Source organism: Pogona vitticeps, chromosome 3 (assembly GCF_051106095.1).
Source record: "Pogona vitticeps strain Pit_001003342236 chromosome 3, PviZW2.1, whole genome shotgun sequence".
Lineage (NCBI taxonomy): Eukaryota > Metazoa > Chordata > Lepidosauria > Squamata > Agamidae > Pogona > Pogona vitticeps.
The window spans coordinates 224243031-224261735 of NC_135785.1; the positions used below are offsets into that span (position 1 = coordinate 224243031).

Consider the following 18705-nt stretch of genomic DNA (forward strand, 5'->3'; position numbering starts at 1 on the left):
TTAAATGCTCTATGTGTTCTTTGGAAAGAAATTTAGGGGAGTAATAGACCAATTATATTTGGAGAACACTTCTGCAGTAATTGTTAATTATGGGATGACAGAGCAAATAGCTCTAGGCTGAGGCACCAGACAAGGTTGCCCGCTTTCTCCAGTTCTGTGTTGTCTGATTACTCGTATTGAAATGTTAGCAAATGCAATAAGGAATGACGATTTAATTGGAGGTATGGGTGAAAATAATAAAATAAAGATTAATTTATTTTATTCGCGAAGGCTTTCATGGCCAGGATCTAATGGTTGTTCTGGGTTTTTCGGGCTCTTTGGCCATGTTCTGAAGGTTGTTCTTCCTAACGTTTCGCCAGTCTCTGTGGCCAGCATCTTCAGAGGACAGCAACCTGCAGTCCTCTGAAGATGCCGGCCACAGAGACTGGCGAAACGTTAGGAAGGACAACCTCCAGAACACGGCCAAAGAGCCCGAAAAACCCAGAACAACCATTAATTTATTTGCTGACGATTCCCTATTGACAGTGAAAAACCAATTAGAAAGTATAAACAGAGTTAAAATTCATTTAGACAAATTTAGAAAAATAAGTGGATTATGTGTAAGTTGGCAAAAATCTGAAATAATGTTGTTTAATCATAATAAACTAGAACAAGAAAAGTTTGTTGATAAATATGATTTTAAGATATGTAAATTGGTTAAATATTTACGTATAGATTTAGTAAAAGATACTCAAAAAATAAAAGAACATAATTATAATAAATTAAAAAGTAATATTAAAAAGAAACTACAGGAATATACTAAGTTAAAACTTTATTGGTTTGGAAGGATCACACTGAAAACAGAGGGATAATGGTTTCAGTAGCTCTTTGAAATACAGGCCTGCTAGTTTGTGCCTGAGATGACCAGGCAAGGGGAGAGGGAATTGCCAGTTAATTGCAAGGCTTTGCCATCTCTGCGTTATTTCCTTTGAGAAAGAATTTCCAGGACCATAATTCACTCATGCTATGAGCTAATTAACAAAATTTGTTTCAGCTGAAGAGAAAGGGAAGGGAGAGAGTGAAGTTACTTTGGAGAAGTTACTCTCCCTTTTTTTAAAAAAAATTCAGGGCGATTTAATGCTTCTGCTCAAAGGGTCTAGAAAGTGGAACAATGGAAAGAGTTTGCTTAGTTTAGCCTAGTCTGTCTAGGAAATTGCTATACTAACCTGCTGCTTTGCTACCTGATTTATACTCTGTATAGCCTGCATTAAGGGAATCCAGCCTGCTCTTTGCAAAGATGGCAGCTGTAGGTTCCCTACCCTAAATGAAGCTGCAGCCACCATCTTTGCAAAGGGCAGCCAGTCTCCCTTTTTACATGCAGTGGCTGGGAGGCTAGATGGAGAACTCAGCAGCCGTGATTAAGTAAGGAGGTGTTGATGGGTGTGGGGTGGGGGCTATGGAAGGGAGAGGAAGGGGGTGAGGTGGTGGGCTGTGGGGGTGGCTGGCTACCTATCAGCCGCCAATCTGCTGACCAGTGGCCGGTAGGCAGAATGTTGTGGTTTTGTGTGTGTGTGTGTGTGTGTTTCGTTTTTTGTTTTAGGTAATATGAAGGACAAATAAAAACAGTCAAATATTCATCCCTTCGTATTTGTGGGGGTCTCCGGAACCCACAAATATGAAGGGACGGATATTTAACAAATTGGCTGTTTTTGCCGAAAAAGCCGATCCGTTTTTATATTTGTCCCCATCTCTAATTGTGAGTATTCTCTTATAATCATAAGCTTTCTTATTTTCTTGTGGGGACTGTTCTGAATTGCTCTTGGCTTAAGTCCTTTTTGAATATACTTGCATTACCCTTTTTTTTTCTTTTTTCTTTCTTTTTTTAACTGTTTTGGGGACTTTTGAAACTACCTTTTGAAATTGTCTGCACCTTTATTCTTTTTGTTTTCTTTTTGGAATCTTTTTAATAAAATACTAAAATATTACAGCAGTTTGGTTATTTCGGGAAAAGAAGATTGTTGGTACTAGAGAAGGGCTTTGCCTTGATCATTCACTGGATACTTAATTGTGGATATTTTGGTATCCCTACCTGGCAGGGCTGGCATACATGCTAAAACACTCAACCTTGTGGATTTTTGGTAAGTCCCTGATGCACTGATTGCCAGAGTAACTCAAAGTGTTGCCGAAGAGGAAATTAACAGGGAGATTTCCTCCAGCCATCAGCACAACTGGCCCTCCTGGAATTTACCCTCACAGGAAAAGTCTGGGTGATATAGTTTAGTGGTTAGAGTGGACCTCTCTGACCCAGCCACAATCTTGACAATTGGCTAGTGTCTGTGGCCAAAAAGCATAGTCAGCTCTCACTGTACAGTTTTGGGTTTAGTTTTTTATTGGAGGGGGAGGAGGAGGAGAAATGTCCTTTTAACATTTCAACATTTTTTTTTGTATGTGTATGTTGATGAGGGTTCTTCCAACAAACATTCCCTCTTGTTTCTCTTCTTGTTTTGGTTACAGTTTAGTACAGTCTTGTGATCTGGAAGTTAGCTATTAGGGGAAAAAAAGCTGTAAATGCCCCAAACAATATGTTGCAACAATTCTTTGTAATAATGTTACACTTTTTAATGAAAAGACAGCAAACCTTCTACTCTTCTCATTTAAGCAAATTCAGCAAGTCTTATATAGTACAAGAGATATAAAAATGAAAAAGATTACTTCCGTTTTGGTTTTGAGCATGAGGAGAAGTGTGTACTTTTGACTTTCGGGCAACACTATTGCAGGAAGGCCTCTGAGGAACAAATCTGATTTCCTCTGTGACACAGCTCTCTTCCACCCACTGCCACTCATCTCCTCTCTTCTTCACTCTCTCGAGATGACAGAAACTTCTCATCACGAACCATTGCAAGTCGATGGAGGAAGGTAACATGCCAAGAGAATAATTCCATCCCAACAGAATTGATTTTCATTTGGTGAAAACCATGAAGTGAAAACATCTCCAGGCCATGAACACAGGCAGATTTGCTCTGCAGTTTCTCCTTTTGATGCTGATGGTGGACGAGCCATGGGCAAGTGGTAAGATACTTTGATGAAATAACCTTATTTATCAGGAAAACAATGAAGTGTGAATTAAAGGGTTCTCTAGGTATTGCACCAGTGACAAGACATGGCTCTAAACTGGGGCTTTTATTAGATTAACCAATACAGGGAGAAATGGGACTTAGTTTAAGACCGAATCCAGACTTTAAATATGTAACAAAAAAAGTCCTGAAAAAAGGGGGGAAAAGACCATTGGAGTACAGAGAAAATGCTGTTTCAGCATCTGCTAATTGTTGCAAAAGTTTCTATGGAAAGAAGTGTGGCTTCTAGAGAGATTTAGTTCCCTTAAGATATCTATCTATCTATCTATCTATCTATCTATCTATCTATCTATCTATCTATCTATCTATCTATCTATCTATCTATCTATCTATCTATCTATCTATCTATCTATCTATCTATCTATCTATCTATCTATCTATCTATCTATCTATCTATCTATCTATCTATCTATCAACACATGTATTTAATGAAAACCTATTTATGAGCAAGTTTTCTTGTTCTTTCTTCAGGATTTGTTCTAAGGTTGTCTGGTTGTCAAAAAGTGCCATTCTTTATGTATCTACATCAAATAAAGTACTACTGAATTATTTTAAACTTCTATGAAAGAAAGTTGGAGCTAAATGTCTTGGTAAAATATTTGTGTACTAGGATCGGTGCAGTGCTGTCCTCTGAAGATGCTGGCCACAGAGACTGGTGAAACGTTCTGAAGAATAACCTTCAGAACACGGCCAAAGAGCCTGAAAAACCCACAACAACCATTAGATCCCGGTCGTGAAAGCCTTTGCGAATATATTGTTATCTTATTTCTCATGGCTGGCACATTGATACATTGGTAAAATTATGTCACAGAGCAATTTGAGCCATTGCTGCAGTACTGGCATTTCAACATGCCGCTTTTCGCCTGTCATTGTCAGGAGACACTCATGGGTGAGGTTGTGGGGGGAGGGAAGTAGGAAGACAGCAAACCTCCAGGCCTCATTGGAAGGACAAGTGGGATCAGTGCTGCCGCAAGATGTGTGAGTGAACGGTCTGGTCTCAGGGGCTGGTCCCTCATTAGGTCCAGCTATGCAGGGATATTCGTATACAAATACCCCCATCTCTAGTTGGTATATATTTACTCTGAACGGCCGGAATCCTGTTGCGAAAAGTATGGCAGTATAAGGGAAAATAGTTCACTAGTGGTGGCAGAGACAATTCATGCATGCAATGAGACTGATTGTACATGAGTTGTGTGGGCCCTAGAATCAAAGCAGGAACTCCTCAACTATTGCCAGTGACATCATTTTATGCAACAAGACTGTCCAAAATTAAACCACCATACATGTAGAGGGGTTCTAGGCTATTGTGCAATAAAGAAAATTAGCCATGTGTATAGAAATGTAATATGGTCACATGTCAGTAATTATTATAGCAAGCAAGAGGCAGGAATATAGTTTAAAATGTGAAGAGTGGCAGAGGCAAGAGTATTGTTTAAAATCCCTTGGAAAATTGAAAATCTTATCCTGACATTGAAAAGACTGTAATGTTGGTGCCAGATATACTTCTTTAGGGAAGATATTGTTCCATGCTTATGACACCATCACAAAAAATGCCTTCTTTGTTCATATCTCATATTCTACATCCAAGGAAGGCACTGTCGAGCATCTTAAGACACAGGGCCTTGGATACAGGAAAAAAGGATCCTTCAGCTATTTTTATTGATTGATTGATTGATTGATTGATTGATTGATTGATTGATTGATTGATTGATTGATTGATTGTCATTGTAAGTGTATACACAGTATACCCATACAATGAAATTCACAGACACCCAGAGACCAGACACATGCACACACATAAAATTCCCCAAACACTCCCCACCTACTAAAAGTCCCCACTAAAAATACAAACATCTACACCGCAGGCCAAGTAACACAGTCCAACTAACTATTCACTACTGGTGGTCTTTAAGCTCATTATTAAGTGCAATTATAGCTCTGGGATAAAAACTATTCAGAAAACGTGTGGTCCGAGTCTGAATTGTTCTATATCTTCTGCCAGACGGCAACAGTTCAAAAAAGTTATAAGCAGGATGGGAAGAGTCTCTCAGGATGCTATGTGATTTCCTTAGACAGCGGGATGTGAAGATGTCATCCAGGGTTGGTAGCTGGAGCCCGATGATATTCTGGGCAATTTTAATGGTTCTCTGTAGAGCTTTTTTGTCCGCTACAGAGCTACTCCCAAACCATGCCAGAATGCCATAGGATCCCAAGCTATTTTAAGCTTCAGATTTAAGCCACAGTACCTTTAATTCAGAATTAGATGCAAACAGGCATTTGATTTGTGTGTGTTTAAATTAGTATGATATGAGTAAACTTGACTGTATTTGTTAAAACTGTGGCAACCAAACTCTGCAGTAATAAAAGTTTCCAACTCATCTTAAAAGACATCTAAAATGTATCATCTTGTAGTAATCTAAGCAGGAGATTAGGTTGCCATTAGACCATGTTGGCTACTGTCTCTGTCCAGGAATAGTGAATCAGCCAAAGCTGTGAAAAACTTCCTCTTCCAACCAAAGTGACCTGGGTCTCCAGACATGAAGCTAGACCAAACAGCAAGCCCAAACTGTGACGCTAGTCCTCAAAGTGAACAAGTCCCACCCTGAAGTGGTTGAACATCCATGCCTCAGACATGGAAACCATCTCACATTCTCTGTTATAACCCATCCCAAAACTGCTTGTTCATTTCAGTTCTCAGAAGGTCAAACTAGATCACATGTTTCAGTTTACTGGTCTTCACCGTGATTATTACTGAATCCAGATAGGTTCAGCAGCAACAGTACAGCTTTCCCTGAGTCAAGCGGGAAGGAAAAATGGAACTGTCATTGCATTAGAGAGAAAAGACAGCAGCTTCTAACAATTTAAATATAAACATTCTTAAATATTCTTTGAAGCAGTCATCTGGTAAAGAATCTTATTCACTTTATTTCAAAATGAAGGCGGTTAAACACATATTTTCTCATTTTTGCAGATCAGTTATTTGAGATTGATCCCTTCATTCAGAAAAAAGAAGCCAAACTATGTATTACAGAAAAGAAGAGTTCTGCTGGTACAGTTCAAGTGCTTAGAGTGGGCATTGTGCCATGCAGAGGAGGGAAATGTGTCTGAAAAATACCAAGAAAATATATAACTTGGTATATATTTCTCACCTCCTTATTTTAATCTATCTCACCTCCTTATTTTAATACAGTCACCATGAAGATATACAGTAAAGAAAATAGAACTCATGTTTCTTGTAATATTATTTATTTGTTTGAAACATTTTATTTTTCAATGAACTTAAAATGTCTTATATCAAAGCATTAATAAAGTAGCCCCCAAACCATAGATTGCTGTATTTTAAAAGTTTTAAATTTTTAACTTAAATACTTCAGTTTCAGAGTGATGGGACCTGTATTCTCAATACATTTGAAGGGTGCCACATTGCAGAGGGCTTGGTCCATGTGGCCTTCCAAACCCTAGAGTGAGACCTCAAAAGACCCTTGGTGCATGGCTCTTGAGAACCTTAAAAATATTTCCTCTTTTAATTTTAAATTTGCCTGTCCGCAGACTGGAAGAGGAAAAATTAGTACCGCTGAGTGAGTTGACCGAATGTGCATAATGAATAGGAAGTGGCCAGGTGAGAACAACTTTCCCAGAATCAGGATCAAGCAAGCTGTTTCCAGGGTGTAACTTCTAACTCCTTAGAACCCGAGAAGTCCTGATAGAAGAGATAACTCTTACCTTCACGAATCCAAGCATGAAATGTATGCTTCTTTTGTGAAAAATGCATGGCTGCTTACAGCTGGTTAGATAGCTCAGTGAGTTAGGTATCTGACTGCAGAGCCAGATGGAGTTCAAATCCCCACCATGCACCCCAGCCTGAGTACCCTTGGGCAAACAGCACAGCCCTAAGATGCCACCAGTAGAAGGGACTGGCAAATTACTTCTGAGTGCTCCATTTGTAGAAAACCCTGAAAAAGGTCACCATAAATCCTCTAACATCAAGCTCTATAAGCAGCCGTTATTTTACTACCATTCCCTCCACTCCTACCCTTTAAATGAACTTTTCAGAAAGTTGAACTCTTTCATGTTACATATTATGCATGTTACATATTATACATAAGTATTGCATGCAGTGTTAAAATGGCTGAAGTGAGAGGAAGAGGAGGAGGAGGAGGAGGAGGAGGAGGAAGAGACCACATCTTAATATTATGAAGCCATGGTTGTTGTTACCTGTTGTCAAATCACTTCAAACTTATGTTGATCCCGATAAAGTTTGGAAGACATACAAAATGTTCATCACCTGGTTTACTGTTGCCACGCACACAGAGACAGTGAATTTTCAATTCAAGTGAGCATTTGAATTGAGGTCTCCTGAGGCTACTCTAAGATATTATCCACTTCACCATCTCATAAAACAACGATACTGCTGAAATGTGTATTGTGTACAGTATAACCATACTTTTTGCCCTACTGTTCTCTTTCAGCTGACAAAAAAGAGAACTGCACTATTTGTATTTCTGTCCCACGGGGCACCAAGTATTATGCATGTTCTGGCGACTCAGTTACTATAGAGTGTCCAGTGATGTACTGCCAAGAAAAGCCTCTAGTGCATTGGTACAGGTACAGCAAAGAGAATAAGACATTTTTTGCCTTACCCCATGGAGAAAGGCACACAGTTTCATGGACCAATGAAAACAATTTTAATGTATTCTCGAAGACTTTGAATTTTCCATCGGTTAATAAGAATGACAGTGGACTTTATCGTTGTGAGGCCAGTGTGGGGGAAGACAAAATTCCAGGCTATACAACAGAAGTCATTGTTCAAGGTAAGCATGTTACGAAAAACACACAGTGATAGCCAACCTTCAGCTCACCAAGCTCAGCTGATGTTCATCCTGTCAGCAACATATTTTAGTAATGTATTTCAGAAACAGCTATAGTTACATATAGTGTGCAAAAATAAGAAGATAAGAGTGTTGGTGATTCAGTCAGTCTGCCCATGACTATCATGGTCATTTGTTTTTGTTGTTTAGGCAGAAAAAAAAATCTATATTATCACCATCCACAACAATGCAATCAAATTTCTCTTTGGAATTCATGTACATTTCTAAATCAAATTTTGTTCACAACTAGATGTAATGTGGTTGTTCTGGCCAAAATCCTGTTTTTGTTGTATCTGTGTTTGGAACAGCCTCTTGCGTATGGGTTCCCTTTTCCCATCAGTTGTACAAGGAACATTGTTTTGAACAGGTTGTTCTAACTGTAAATCAGAGAATGTTTGATCAGAGCACTCTGCCTGTACATCAGCTGTGCTCCACAATTGTTAGTGCAATTCTGCCCTCTGCTCCTATAGCCTGTTCTGTCCTAAACAAGTAAATGGATTTAGGTTTTCTTCCTTTTGGATACATTGTACACTGGTGCTCAGAACATATGTTGAAAAATATAATAGCTTCCTTATTTGCAACAAATGAAACTAGCTCAACATTAAGCTTCCTTTATTTAGGAACACATTAAACCACCTGAAAGGTGAGGTGTAACTATCTGTCTAACAGTATAACGGTGAACTGAAGTGAAACCTGTCATGAGTGCCAGATTACATGTGAGACAATTTTCAAATGACTCAAACTGATATTTGAACTTCTTTATTTGCAAATTGAATGGAAGAGTCAAAGTTATCAGAACTTAATCTTAAAGTTTGAGAAGTGGCCTATGCAATAACAACAGATGATATGATTGGAGACTAGAAACACAAAACAAGCAAAGATAACACTGTGCAATTGTTACTGAAACCCAACTCAAAATGGCTTGTTCATTGCGGTTCTTTAAAGGTCAAAGTAGATGTGATATTAGATGTTTTATTGAATGCTATACTCAGAATACATTTTAAAGGGGAAAAATTGTCATATCCTTCTTACATAGACTGAGACAACAGTGCAGTGTACATTTTCCTTTCAAAAATAATCTCCTGCCAAACTACTAGTTCCTTCTGTAGTTTCTGTTTGCTGAAAATTAGACCTATTGGTGATTTTCTATTAAAAATTCTAAAAGCAGCTTCAGAGTATAAATTGGCTTAAGGCACTGAGGGTCTTATGATAGCTTGGGGAAGCCATTTTATTTTAGACTATAGTCCTTGCTCACCAAGATGGCTGGGCCATCTAAATTAAAACTAAGTGGTCTCAAGTTATGCTAAATCCAAACCCTTCCCAACCCAAGGCAATGCTCACCCTGGTTTAATCTTGTGCTGACATAGTTGGTGTGTCACTAGTCTGGAACTAGTATAGCCCTGGCATGCCTCAGGTCCTCACTTACCCACCTTCCCTCTTCTCTGGCTCCTTTGGTGGAAAATCTTAGCCAGCAGCCCCCTCTGCCAGTACATCTCTGAGCACAACAAACAGGGAAGGATTCTGCCTCTTGTAAAATATTTACACCCATCATATCTCTGAGATAAGATTTTTATTGTTATAATTTTCAATTATGTGCTGTCAGGGTGAATTTGATATAAATCAAACAATGTAAATCGTGATTTAATTTTTTTAAAAAAATCTGACTTTTGACTATTTAAATCAAAAAATCAATTTTAAAATTTAAATTGTGATTTAAATAAATTCGATTTTTTAAAAAAAATAATAATTGATTTTTATCGCTCCTGTGTGCTGTCCTTCTCTTCAAAGTGAACCAGAGACTCCAGGACTGCACTGCTAGTCAGGAAAACAGCATAGGGAGGACTGTTGCCCCTCAGAATAATTTAGGGTTTCTCCAACAAAATCTAGTCTCCTCCCCCCTCCCATTGTATCTCTGGAAGTTTGCATTGAAACTGAGGCTGCAAAGTATTTTAGAGTCCATTCTGATGTTATTCTTGCCTGTGCTTTCCTTTCTCTTTTTCATTTCAAACATGCTATTATTGCAATGAGTATTGACTTTTGAATGTACTGTCTGTATAGATCTCAATAACTGTACATTATTTGAAGATGAAAAAAATACTACTAAAGAACACGGAGAAGCTGAAAAGAGCAAGATGCTAACTATTTATACCCTGTCATCCCTGGGAGCAATGGGTCTTCTCATTTTTTGGTGCTTCATCCTTTATTCCACGCGCAGGCATCAAGGTGAATTCTTTATTCCTGTCTTCAGTTTCCCATGGGCAGAAATACTCAGTTCTTTGACGTGCTTGCTGTTCAGAGTACCTTCCAATATTTCCAACAATGCTGTCATGACTGCTCACAACTTTATTTATGCAATGCTTATGAAACTCACTGTCTTAGATAAAATTTATTCGTTTCAAATACACTATGCCTGCCCCTCTTTGTTTAATCAGGACAGTTTAGCCTACTAATACAATGTACATGATCCCAATGTTATAAGATGGAGTATTCCCAGAGTTGTATTTGTGTTTGTATGGCTTCCATGGAAAGTTGTTGCATCAATTTGCTATATTTTTCCTTTCCAGAGAAAGACAAAAAATCTTCAACAACCTCACAGATTGAAATGAATGTGGTAGGTTCATTTATTGATGTATCCCTTTAGTTATTGATTTTTTAGTTCAATGTTTTGACATTTATTAATTAGTCTTACATTGCTTATGTAGCCAAAATGCCACCATCCACAGACAAGTAGGTGCATGAAACTATCCTAGTCCACAGGGGTTAGCATTTTAAAATCTAAAGTTTCCTGTTATATCCCCCCACACACACACACACACACTATCCAGCTATACATGTTGCTGACTTTCAGAAGAAATAAATAGGAAGTAGCGGGGCTGCAAATGATAAGATATTTGGTTTTAGATGTCTTCAAAGAAAAACTAATGGTATTTTGAAAGTTTTCTTTTAACATCCCATTCCAACAATAACATTATTGGATTTTTAGATTTTTATTTCTTGCTGCCTTCAACCTTTCCCAGCATTATTGTCTTTTCCAGATAATCATACCTTCTCATAATGTGCCCCTCAAAGTAGGACAACCTCAGTATCTGTTGGAGATTTTGAATTTTTCATTAAATTTCTCTAAAATTTAATTCTTCTGCAGAGCAGAAGTACAGGGATTCACAAAGTAATTCCCTGGATTAGTCCAACCCTTCTTCTCATCAACTGGCTCTTATAGTCTCAAAAACCCACTCTGAGACATTAGCAGGAGGAAGAATATAAAAGGCTTCATTACTTATTGCAAATGAACAACTGTGACTACTCTCAGCAATAGACTTCAAACCCTAGAGAGGGAAAAAGCACTGAGCCAGAGATGTAGGACTCTCTTTGAATTAAGAGACAAGGAAGTAATGATCGGTTAGTGCTCGACTGATTGATAGTCATCCCACCCAGAAAGGTTCTTCCTAGCCAAATCTGCTTAAAGGCAGAATATAAGGGTGCAAAAAACTCCATCAGTTTCATCATTTTTCTACCAGAGTTCAGGCTTGATTTGCTCTAGGACCCACTTGTTCACCTTTCTCGTGGTCCAGGGCATCTGTAAAGCTCTCCCCCAACACCATAACTGAAATCTTCTTCTTCCTCCTCCTCCTCCTTTTTAAATAGCAGGCCATGTGTATGTGGAAATAGGGACTGGCCTGAATCAGGATCATGCCAAATGTTTACACCCCCTCACTCATTTTACTATTTCTCCTGGTACCACTGGTTATTTACTTACAAATCTGCCATATATGGGCCACAAACAAATACTTTTATGTCCATCTTGGCCCTGTGTGGAATGAACACACTGTGTTTATTCCATACCTAGCATTTCTTTTTATCCAGATCTTTTAGATGTTCTCCTGGGCTTTCAGATAAAAAAGAAATGTCTTGCGTTTTTATGAGATGTTAAAAGCCAATATCTCACTTGATAGCCATAGTGCCAGCCCCTCCGGATATAGAGTTATTTCTCTTAGTTGCTCCTTACTAGTACTTATTTATTAATTAAAAACAACTAGTGAGCAGTGTACATGACTCTTCCCCCCCCCCACTGACCTTGCATTAGTGCTTTAAAGCAAGTCAACCTGTGTGTGAGTGACTGGCCTAAGGTTCAGCAGTGAATTTCATAGGTCAGTATTGTCTTGAACTGGGATCACCTAACCTTCAGTCCAGCATCCTAACCACCTTCCCCATTGCCACCAGCTGAAGTTCACCCATTGTGTGTCTGTGTTTTTACACAGGTCTATAACCAGAATGATCCCCAATGCTGCAATGATACCACCACGCAGATTTTTGTTCAGGGACCTACACCTCCTTCACTACTATATCCAGAAGGCAATGTTGTCTATGGCAATCAGAGTCACTTCAGAAAGGCCAGGAAAACAGTAGCAAAAACTATGCCTAGTCGATCAATCACCAACCACTTCTCACCTGCAAACCAGGAGGCCCTTGTTTATGCAACACTGAACCATGGAGATCCTTTTCAGAGCAGTGAACCCTCCCTGGAAAATGAGTTTATTGAATATGCCTCCATTGTGGTGAAAAACTAAATGCAAACAACTCATTTTTATTAGCATCATATTAGGTTTTCCACTGTACACGAACCAAATTTCTGACAAGCATCACTCCAATCGTTGTTCACTCTATAATTACCTTGCAATTGGTTTATGCCAGTATTTATTTTTCTGATGTAACTATTGATTGTTAAAAATAAATCTCTTGAATCTCATACATTTCAAGGCAGGCTCTGGTTCCCACATCAAACTACAGGACTTTTGATTCCATAAGCAGTCTTATTCCCATTTATTTAAATCCTTTGAACAACAGATGAATCCTTCATCTGCAACAGATACACTTACAACAAAAAAGAATTGGTGAACTGCAATTCTGAACTGTAATTGTAAATTGCAGTTTCTGTCATTTTTGTGTGTTATTCGAGTTCACTACAAAGGCTTGGGAGATTCTCAGTGTACAGAATGAATGTATAAATTTTCTAAATTCTTAAAAACAAGTGGATAGACCTTTCATTCATTTGGCTTCACTGGTTATGAATGAATTGCATTCTAAGCCATTCAAACAAGAGGTAGGAGAATAGCAAAATTATGAACAAAAATGAAAGTGGGAGTAAGAATAAAGAACAAGTGCCCCTCCAATCTCATCAGACTCCAGTTTCCGTAAGCCCTATCTAGTCTGGGCAGTGATCAAAAATGCAGGATACTCTAGTGCAAGAATATCTGGTAGACTGGTTCCCAGCCTGGAGCATCTGCACCCATAGTCTGGGCATAAGCACATTCCAAGGGCACAAGACTATGAAGTGACCTGACATTATGCATACTTAATGTATTTTGTCTCTGTTACCGAGGGAATGTACAGTTTGACGAGCTTTTCATGTGGTGAAAAATGATGTATTTAAATTTAAATGTTTTAGTTATGTTTTTTTGTGTTTCAATTTTAAATTAGGAACTGAATGTCAGGGCTGGATGGTGGTGGAGGAGAGGTGAAGAGAGGAGAATGATTCTTTAAAGTAAAAAAAAAAGGGTACATGATGCTGAAGAATTCTAGACTAAGTTTGGGGACCACTTATCCCAGTGGTCATAGGATCCCTATCCCTAGACTACTGTGATGAGTGTAATAATTAGCTACCTATGCTAGGAATGCATTGAAAACACAGTACACATATGTATATAATAAATTATGGATTGACAGATAAAGGGGTGGTGCGCTATGCATTGTAATTACAGATAACTCTCAGCATAGTTTATATGCCAGGTTTAAAATGGAGATGTCTACTGATCTAAGTGACCTTTGCAATGGAAGCTTTCCACACAGCCTCTAACCTGGATTAGAAGTGCAATATGGGGATAGGAACTGGAGTCTTTATATCCTTCACAAAGCCCTGATCTTGATCAGCTCCTTTCAGCTTGTGATTTGCTTTTTAAAAATGCAAACAGTTGCTAATTGCATGAATGTTATGGTATCTAGAATGGAATTGAAAGCATTGCACAAAGTTCTCAGTGGCACATCTATAAAATGTGTATAGGTATATGAAATAGTATGTATTTCATTTAGTGCATCTCTCCTCATTTTGTTGTATGGAGAAATCTCTCCCTCACAAGCTCATGTTTACTGGATCCTTTTGAAACAGCTTTGAAAAGCTCAAACTTTCCAGATCTGTATTTGTAAATGCCATTTGTCCCGTGGAACATGGTGGGTGTGCATAACAGTCTGTGATTCAGAGTTAGAAGTGAAGAGGATAACGGACTAAGAATCACACAAGGAATCCCCCATAATATGGAATGTTCTAGACTATAGTTGGCTGTGAGAACAATATATCTAAGAATACAAGAAAGCAAAGTGGGCAACTATGTCCCTCCAAATAATGTTGGACTGCCAAAGTGTGCCTAAATGAAATGTGCATGTATTTATGCATAGCTTTGTTTCTTAAATGCACTTTTGCAAGTATTTTCCCTATTTTGATGCATTTAATAATTATTTTGACTATATGTTCATTGTTATGTTTGCTTACTATGTATTTTTTCAATTGGAAAAATCCACTGCAACATTCAGCAAATATGGATGTCAAAGGATATTGATTCAGAAGTGCAAAATTAGTGACATTCACATTATAATACTAAAATAATATGCAATAAATAAATAAGCAAACATATTTCTTAGGCATCCTTACCTGTGGTAACTATTTGATTTTTTCAAAGTCAGAGGTCACTGAATACTACCTGCCAAGGACAAAATATTGTCCTCATCTTCTGCTTTTAGGGTTCCCAAGAGATATCCTGTTGGTCTTAGTGAGCAACAGGATAGCGGACCAGACACGTCTGCGATATAGCAAAAAAAGAGTTTGTTGTCGCCTCCAATGTATGGCAATCCTATGAATTAAAGATCTCCCAAAAGGCCCTACCCTCAACAGCCCTGATCAGCTCTTGTAGACTGAAGCCTATGCCTTCCTTTAGACTGAGAGTCGATCCATCTCATATTTGGTCTTCTTCTTTTCCTTCTTCTACCTTTGCTTTTCCCATCATTACTGTCTCTTCCAGTGAATCGTGCCTTCTCATGGTGTGTCAAAGTAGGATAGGAGAGCTTCAGTTTCATTATTTTTTTTTACTCCAGATATAGTTCAGGCCTGATTTGCTCTAGGACACAATTGTTAATCTTTCTGGCAGTCCAGGCTATCCATAAAGGTCCATGAATTCTACCTTTGCAGGATAAGCTCTCTCCTGTCACCTTCTGCTTAATCCCAGTTAGGAAAAACCATTAAGGCATTTCATTTTAAGTACAACATGCAGAATCCATGATTTACGGCCATACTAGCTGGTGAATTAGAGGACCTATATTCCAAAAATCTTTTCAAAGTTCTGATAATTCCTGGTGGCAATGGCATTAACACACAGGATACTAGTTTGACCAATTGCTAAAACATTTTGGTACTTAGATGAAATGGAAAAGTTTGTATGCATTTCATGACACTTTTAGTCAAAAGGGCACATGGTTCTTGGTAGAAACACTTAAAGAACTAGAATGTTGGTTTAATGAATCCATCATTCCATCTTTGATATGAAAAACGTAAGAAAAACAGGAAGTGCTTCAGAATTGTACCACAAAACAAGCTTACTGCAGAGGAAAGAGTGTTATGCATAGATAAGAATGGGTTGCACAGTTAACAAAAGGATGTGAAATTTCATGTAGCTGAGTTCAGACATAGTTCTTGGTGGAAATAATTACAAAGGAAAGTGTAATGTAGGGCAAGGCTGTTTTTGTCTGGAAAATATATATTTCTAGGCCACCCATAATGATTTACCTCTAAAGGGTTCTTTATGCCCACAAATTAATTGTTGACTGCTAGCCATTAAAGTTGAAGTCACTGCAACTTCTAGGCCATAGTGAAGTCCAAAAGAGATGAAACAAAGAACTTTGGACTTAGAAACAAAACTGATTTAAGCAGTAAAGAGGTGTGATTATCTTCAGATGTCTTTTACAGCTTCACAAGTTACAAATTAGTTTGGTTTTGCTTGGTGATTGGTCATCAGGCAAAAACAAGAGGACCAGTTTGCATATTGATTTTGCAAACATGGCAACTTTGAAGATAAATCTCTGGAGGGATGAAATGATGTCACATCCTAATTGAGAAACTGTCCCTCTTAACTCTTTTGGCCCTAAGTGAAAGATTTGTGAGCTTGGGTTGACAGGCAGGAGACAAAACACTGGTGAGTCATCATCTAAAAGAATAACAGTGGTCCATCGGTCCAGATAGGCGGGGTATAAATCAAATAAATAAATAAATAAATAAAATAACAATCTCTCTTATGACTTTCCAGTCTACAGTAGAAGGTCTGTGGTGCCCTGACTCAGGGCAGAAACAGGTGCTACACAGATAGCTCACAGTTGGAGTTGAATAAGCATTGGAGAGATGGGACTTAGGAAGATGTTGATGTTTGAGATTCAAAGGAATCCTATGTTTGTGTCTGGAAGACCAATCACAAAACAAAGCAAGCTAATTTGCATATTGTGAGAAGGTCCTGCTGGACACTAATGCACTTCCCACAGTTAATGAATTACCTCTTCTAATGACAGGTTATCTGTATTATCTGCTTCTGCCCTCAGAGTTTATATTTTTCCAGCATGATAGGTAAAGCATTGTTTATTTTAAAAAGGACAAGTGGACGAATTTCATAATTTAGTTTCAAATTTTTCTGTCACCCATTAACCACCATTGGATCATAAATGTTGCTGCCAAATGTTAGATACAGAGGGTTGTGAGGATTATTTATATATTCATCATCATTTTTAACTTTCTTAAAGAAATTCAGAGGGATTGTGACTCAAGCACCGACTTCAAATCCTTGCATTCTTGTAGTTTTAGTTTTTGACAAATGCTCAATATGAAGTCTCTACTTTCAATCTGAAGTAGGACAATCAAGTAACCATTTTTAATGGCCTCGTTACCAGATCTTGTTACTGGCAGTTTCAAAGGAACCACTGTTATGTCTCAACATCAATGATGTTAATGAGTTTGAGATAACCCAGTCAGATAAGTGACAACAGTGACATCATGGATACCTTCAGCATTATTGTTCATTCCTCTACAGGACAATATTGAAGATAATGCTTGTTGGTCCCTACACCAGGGCAATGATGGTATCTAACAAGACTTCTGTTTATATTCGGTAGAGTTGTTTCAAAGGTCACTTTGATTCCCACAACACAGCAAACAACGTGTGAATAAATTGTTAGTGGTTGTTGTTGTTGTTGTTGTTGTTGTTCAGTCGTTAAGTCATGTCTGACTCTTCATGACCCCATGAACCAGAGCACGCCAGGCCCTCCTGTCTTCCACGGCCCCCTGGAGTCTGGTCAAAGCCATGATGGTAGCTTTGATGACACTGCCGAACCATCTTGTCCTCTGTCGTCCCTTTCTCCTCTTGCCTTCACACTTTCCTAACATCAGGGTCTTTTCCAGGAAGTCTTCTCTTCTCATGAGATGGCCAAAGTATTGGAGCCACAGCTTCAGGATCCGTCCTTTCAATGAGCACTCAGGGTTGATTTCCATCAAAATGGATAGGTTTGTTCTCCTTGTACTCCAAGGGCTCTCAAGAGTTTCCTCCAGTACCACAGTTCAAAAGCATCAATTATTTGGTGGTCAGCCTTCTTTATGGTCCAGCTCTTACTTCCATACATCACTATAGAAAAAAACATAGCTTTGAGTATGCGGACCTTTGTCGGCAAGATGATGTCTCTGTTTTTTAAGATGCTGTTGAGGTTTGTCATCGCTTTCCTCCCAAGAAGCAGGCATCTTTTAATTTCGTGGCTGCTGTCACCATCTGCAGTGATCATGGAGCCCAAGAAAGTAAAATCTGTCACTGCCTCCATATCTTCCCCTTCTATTTTGCAGGAGGTGATGGGACCAGTGGCCATGATCTTAGTTTTTTTGATGTTCAGCTTCAGACCATTTTTTGCACTCTCCTCTTTCACCCTCATTACAAGGTTCCTTAATTCCTCCTCACTTTCTGCCATCAGAGTGGTATCATCTGCACATCTAAGGTTGTTGAATTGTTAGTTACTAATGTTAATTACTTGGAGCACTGCCTGTAGAAGATGAATTATCATTGAAAGCTCACTGTCTGTTTAGTGGTCTAATAAAGGTATCACCTGCTCCTGCATTTGGAAAGTGACACAGTCCTTTTCTGATTTTGTTTTTCTGAACTTTGTAAGATTCTCTTGAATGGCTGGTCAGAGCACCAACTGAAGAACAATGTGGGTTCTTGAACATCATGGACGCTTGACACCAGCCAAGCAGCACTACATGCTGAAGAAAGCATCCACCGGATAAAACTATTGATTTGGCTTTGTTTGGCTAAAATTGGCTGTTCCTGATGGTTGAACTAAATTTTAATCCCAACTCTGATGGAGGTTTGTTTTCCTTGTTTCCTCTCATCAAATAAAAATTTTTAAATGAAGGCAAAGGAGAGTGCAAAGGGGAATGCAGAGTGCTTGGTGGTCTTTTAAGAGTTGAGTGATAAATTCCAAATTACTGACTGAGGAACAGTTTGAAACCACACCTGTCCCCCATAAGCCTTTTGAATATCTCATGCTTTGAAGACCTTCTTAGGAATTGACTCTATGCCCTGTATCAAATGTCACTTTGCAGTGGAAAAACTATGTAAGTAAGAAAAGCTACTCAGTGAAGACATTGACTTTTG

General features: G+C 38.5%; 1 protein-coding gene across 4 annotated transcripts; it reads left to right on the forward strand.

Annotated features, from left to right (window-relative positions):
- The first annotated feature begins 1450 nt into the window (after nt 1-1450).
- On the forward strand, nt 1451-18177 carry BTLA (B and T lymphocyte associated). 4 transcript variants are annotated; one of them, XM_020810100.3, is made up of 6 exons: nt 1451-3048; nt 6085-6162; nt 7583-7924; nt 10040-10204; nt 10546-10592; nt 12238-18177. In XM_020810100.3, exons 1-6 carry the CDS (start codon nt 2979-2981, stop codon nt 12544-12546), a joined length of 1011 nt encoding a protein of 336 aa, XP_020665759.3. In that variant the 5' UTR covers nt 1451-2978; the 3' UTR covers nt 12547-18177. The 4 variants fall into 4 exon arrangements, with proteins under 4 accessions (XP_020665759.3, XP_020665768.3, XP_020665775.3 ...); XM_020810109.3 differs by having other exon boundaries at nt 10067-10204; XM_020810116.3 differs by lacking the exon at nt 6085-6162.
- Nucleotides 18178-18705: the final 528 nt, after the last annotated feature.

Bases quoted from the DNA above. Each gene is read 5' to 3' on its own strand.
- BTLA (XM_020810100.3), top strand. From the start codon at position 2,979: ATGAACACAGGCAGATTTGCTCTGCAGTTTCTCCTTTTGATGCTGATG. The intron at 3,049-6,084 runs GTAAGATACTTT...TCATTTTTGCAG, and splicing joins GGACGAGCCATGGGCAAGTG to ATCAGTTATTTGAGATTGAT. The intron at 10,593-12,237 runs GTAGGTTCATTT...GTTTTTACACAG, and splicing joins CACAGATTGAAATGAATGTG to GTCTATAACCAGAATGATCC.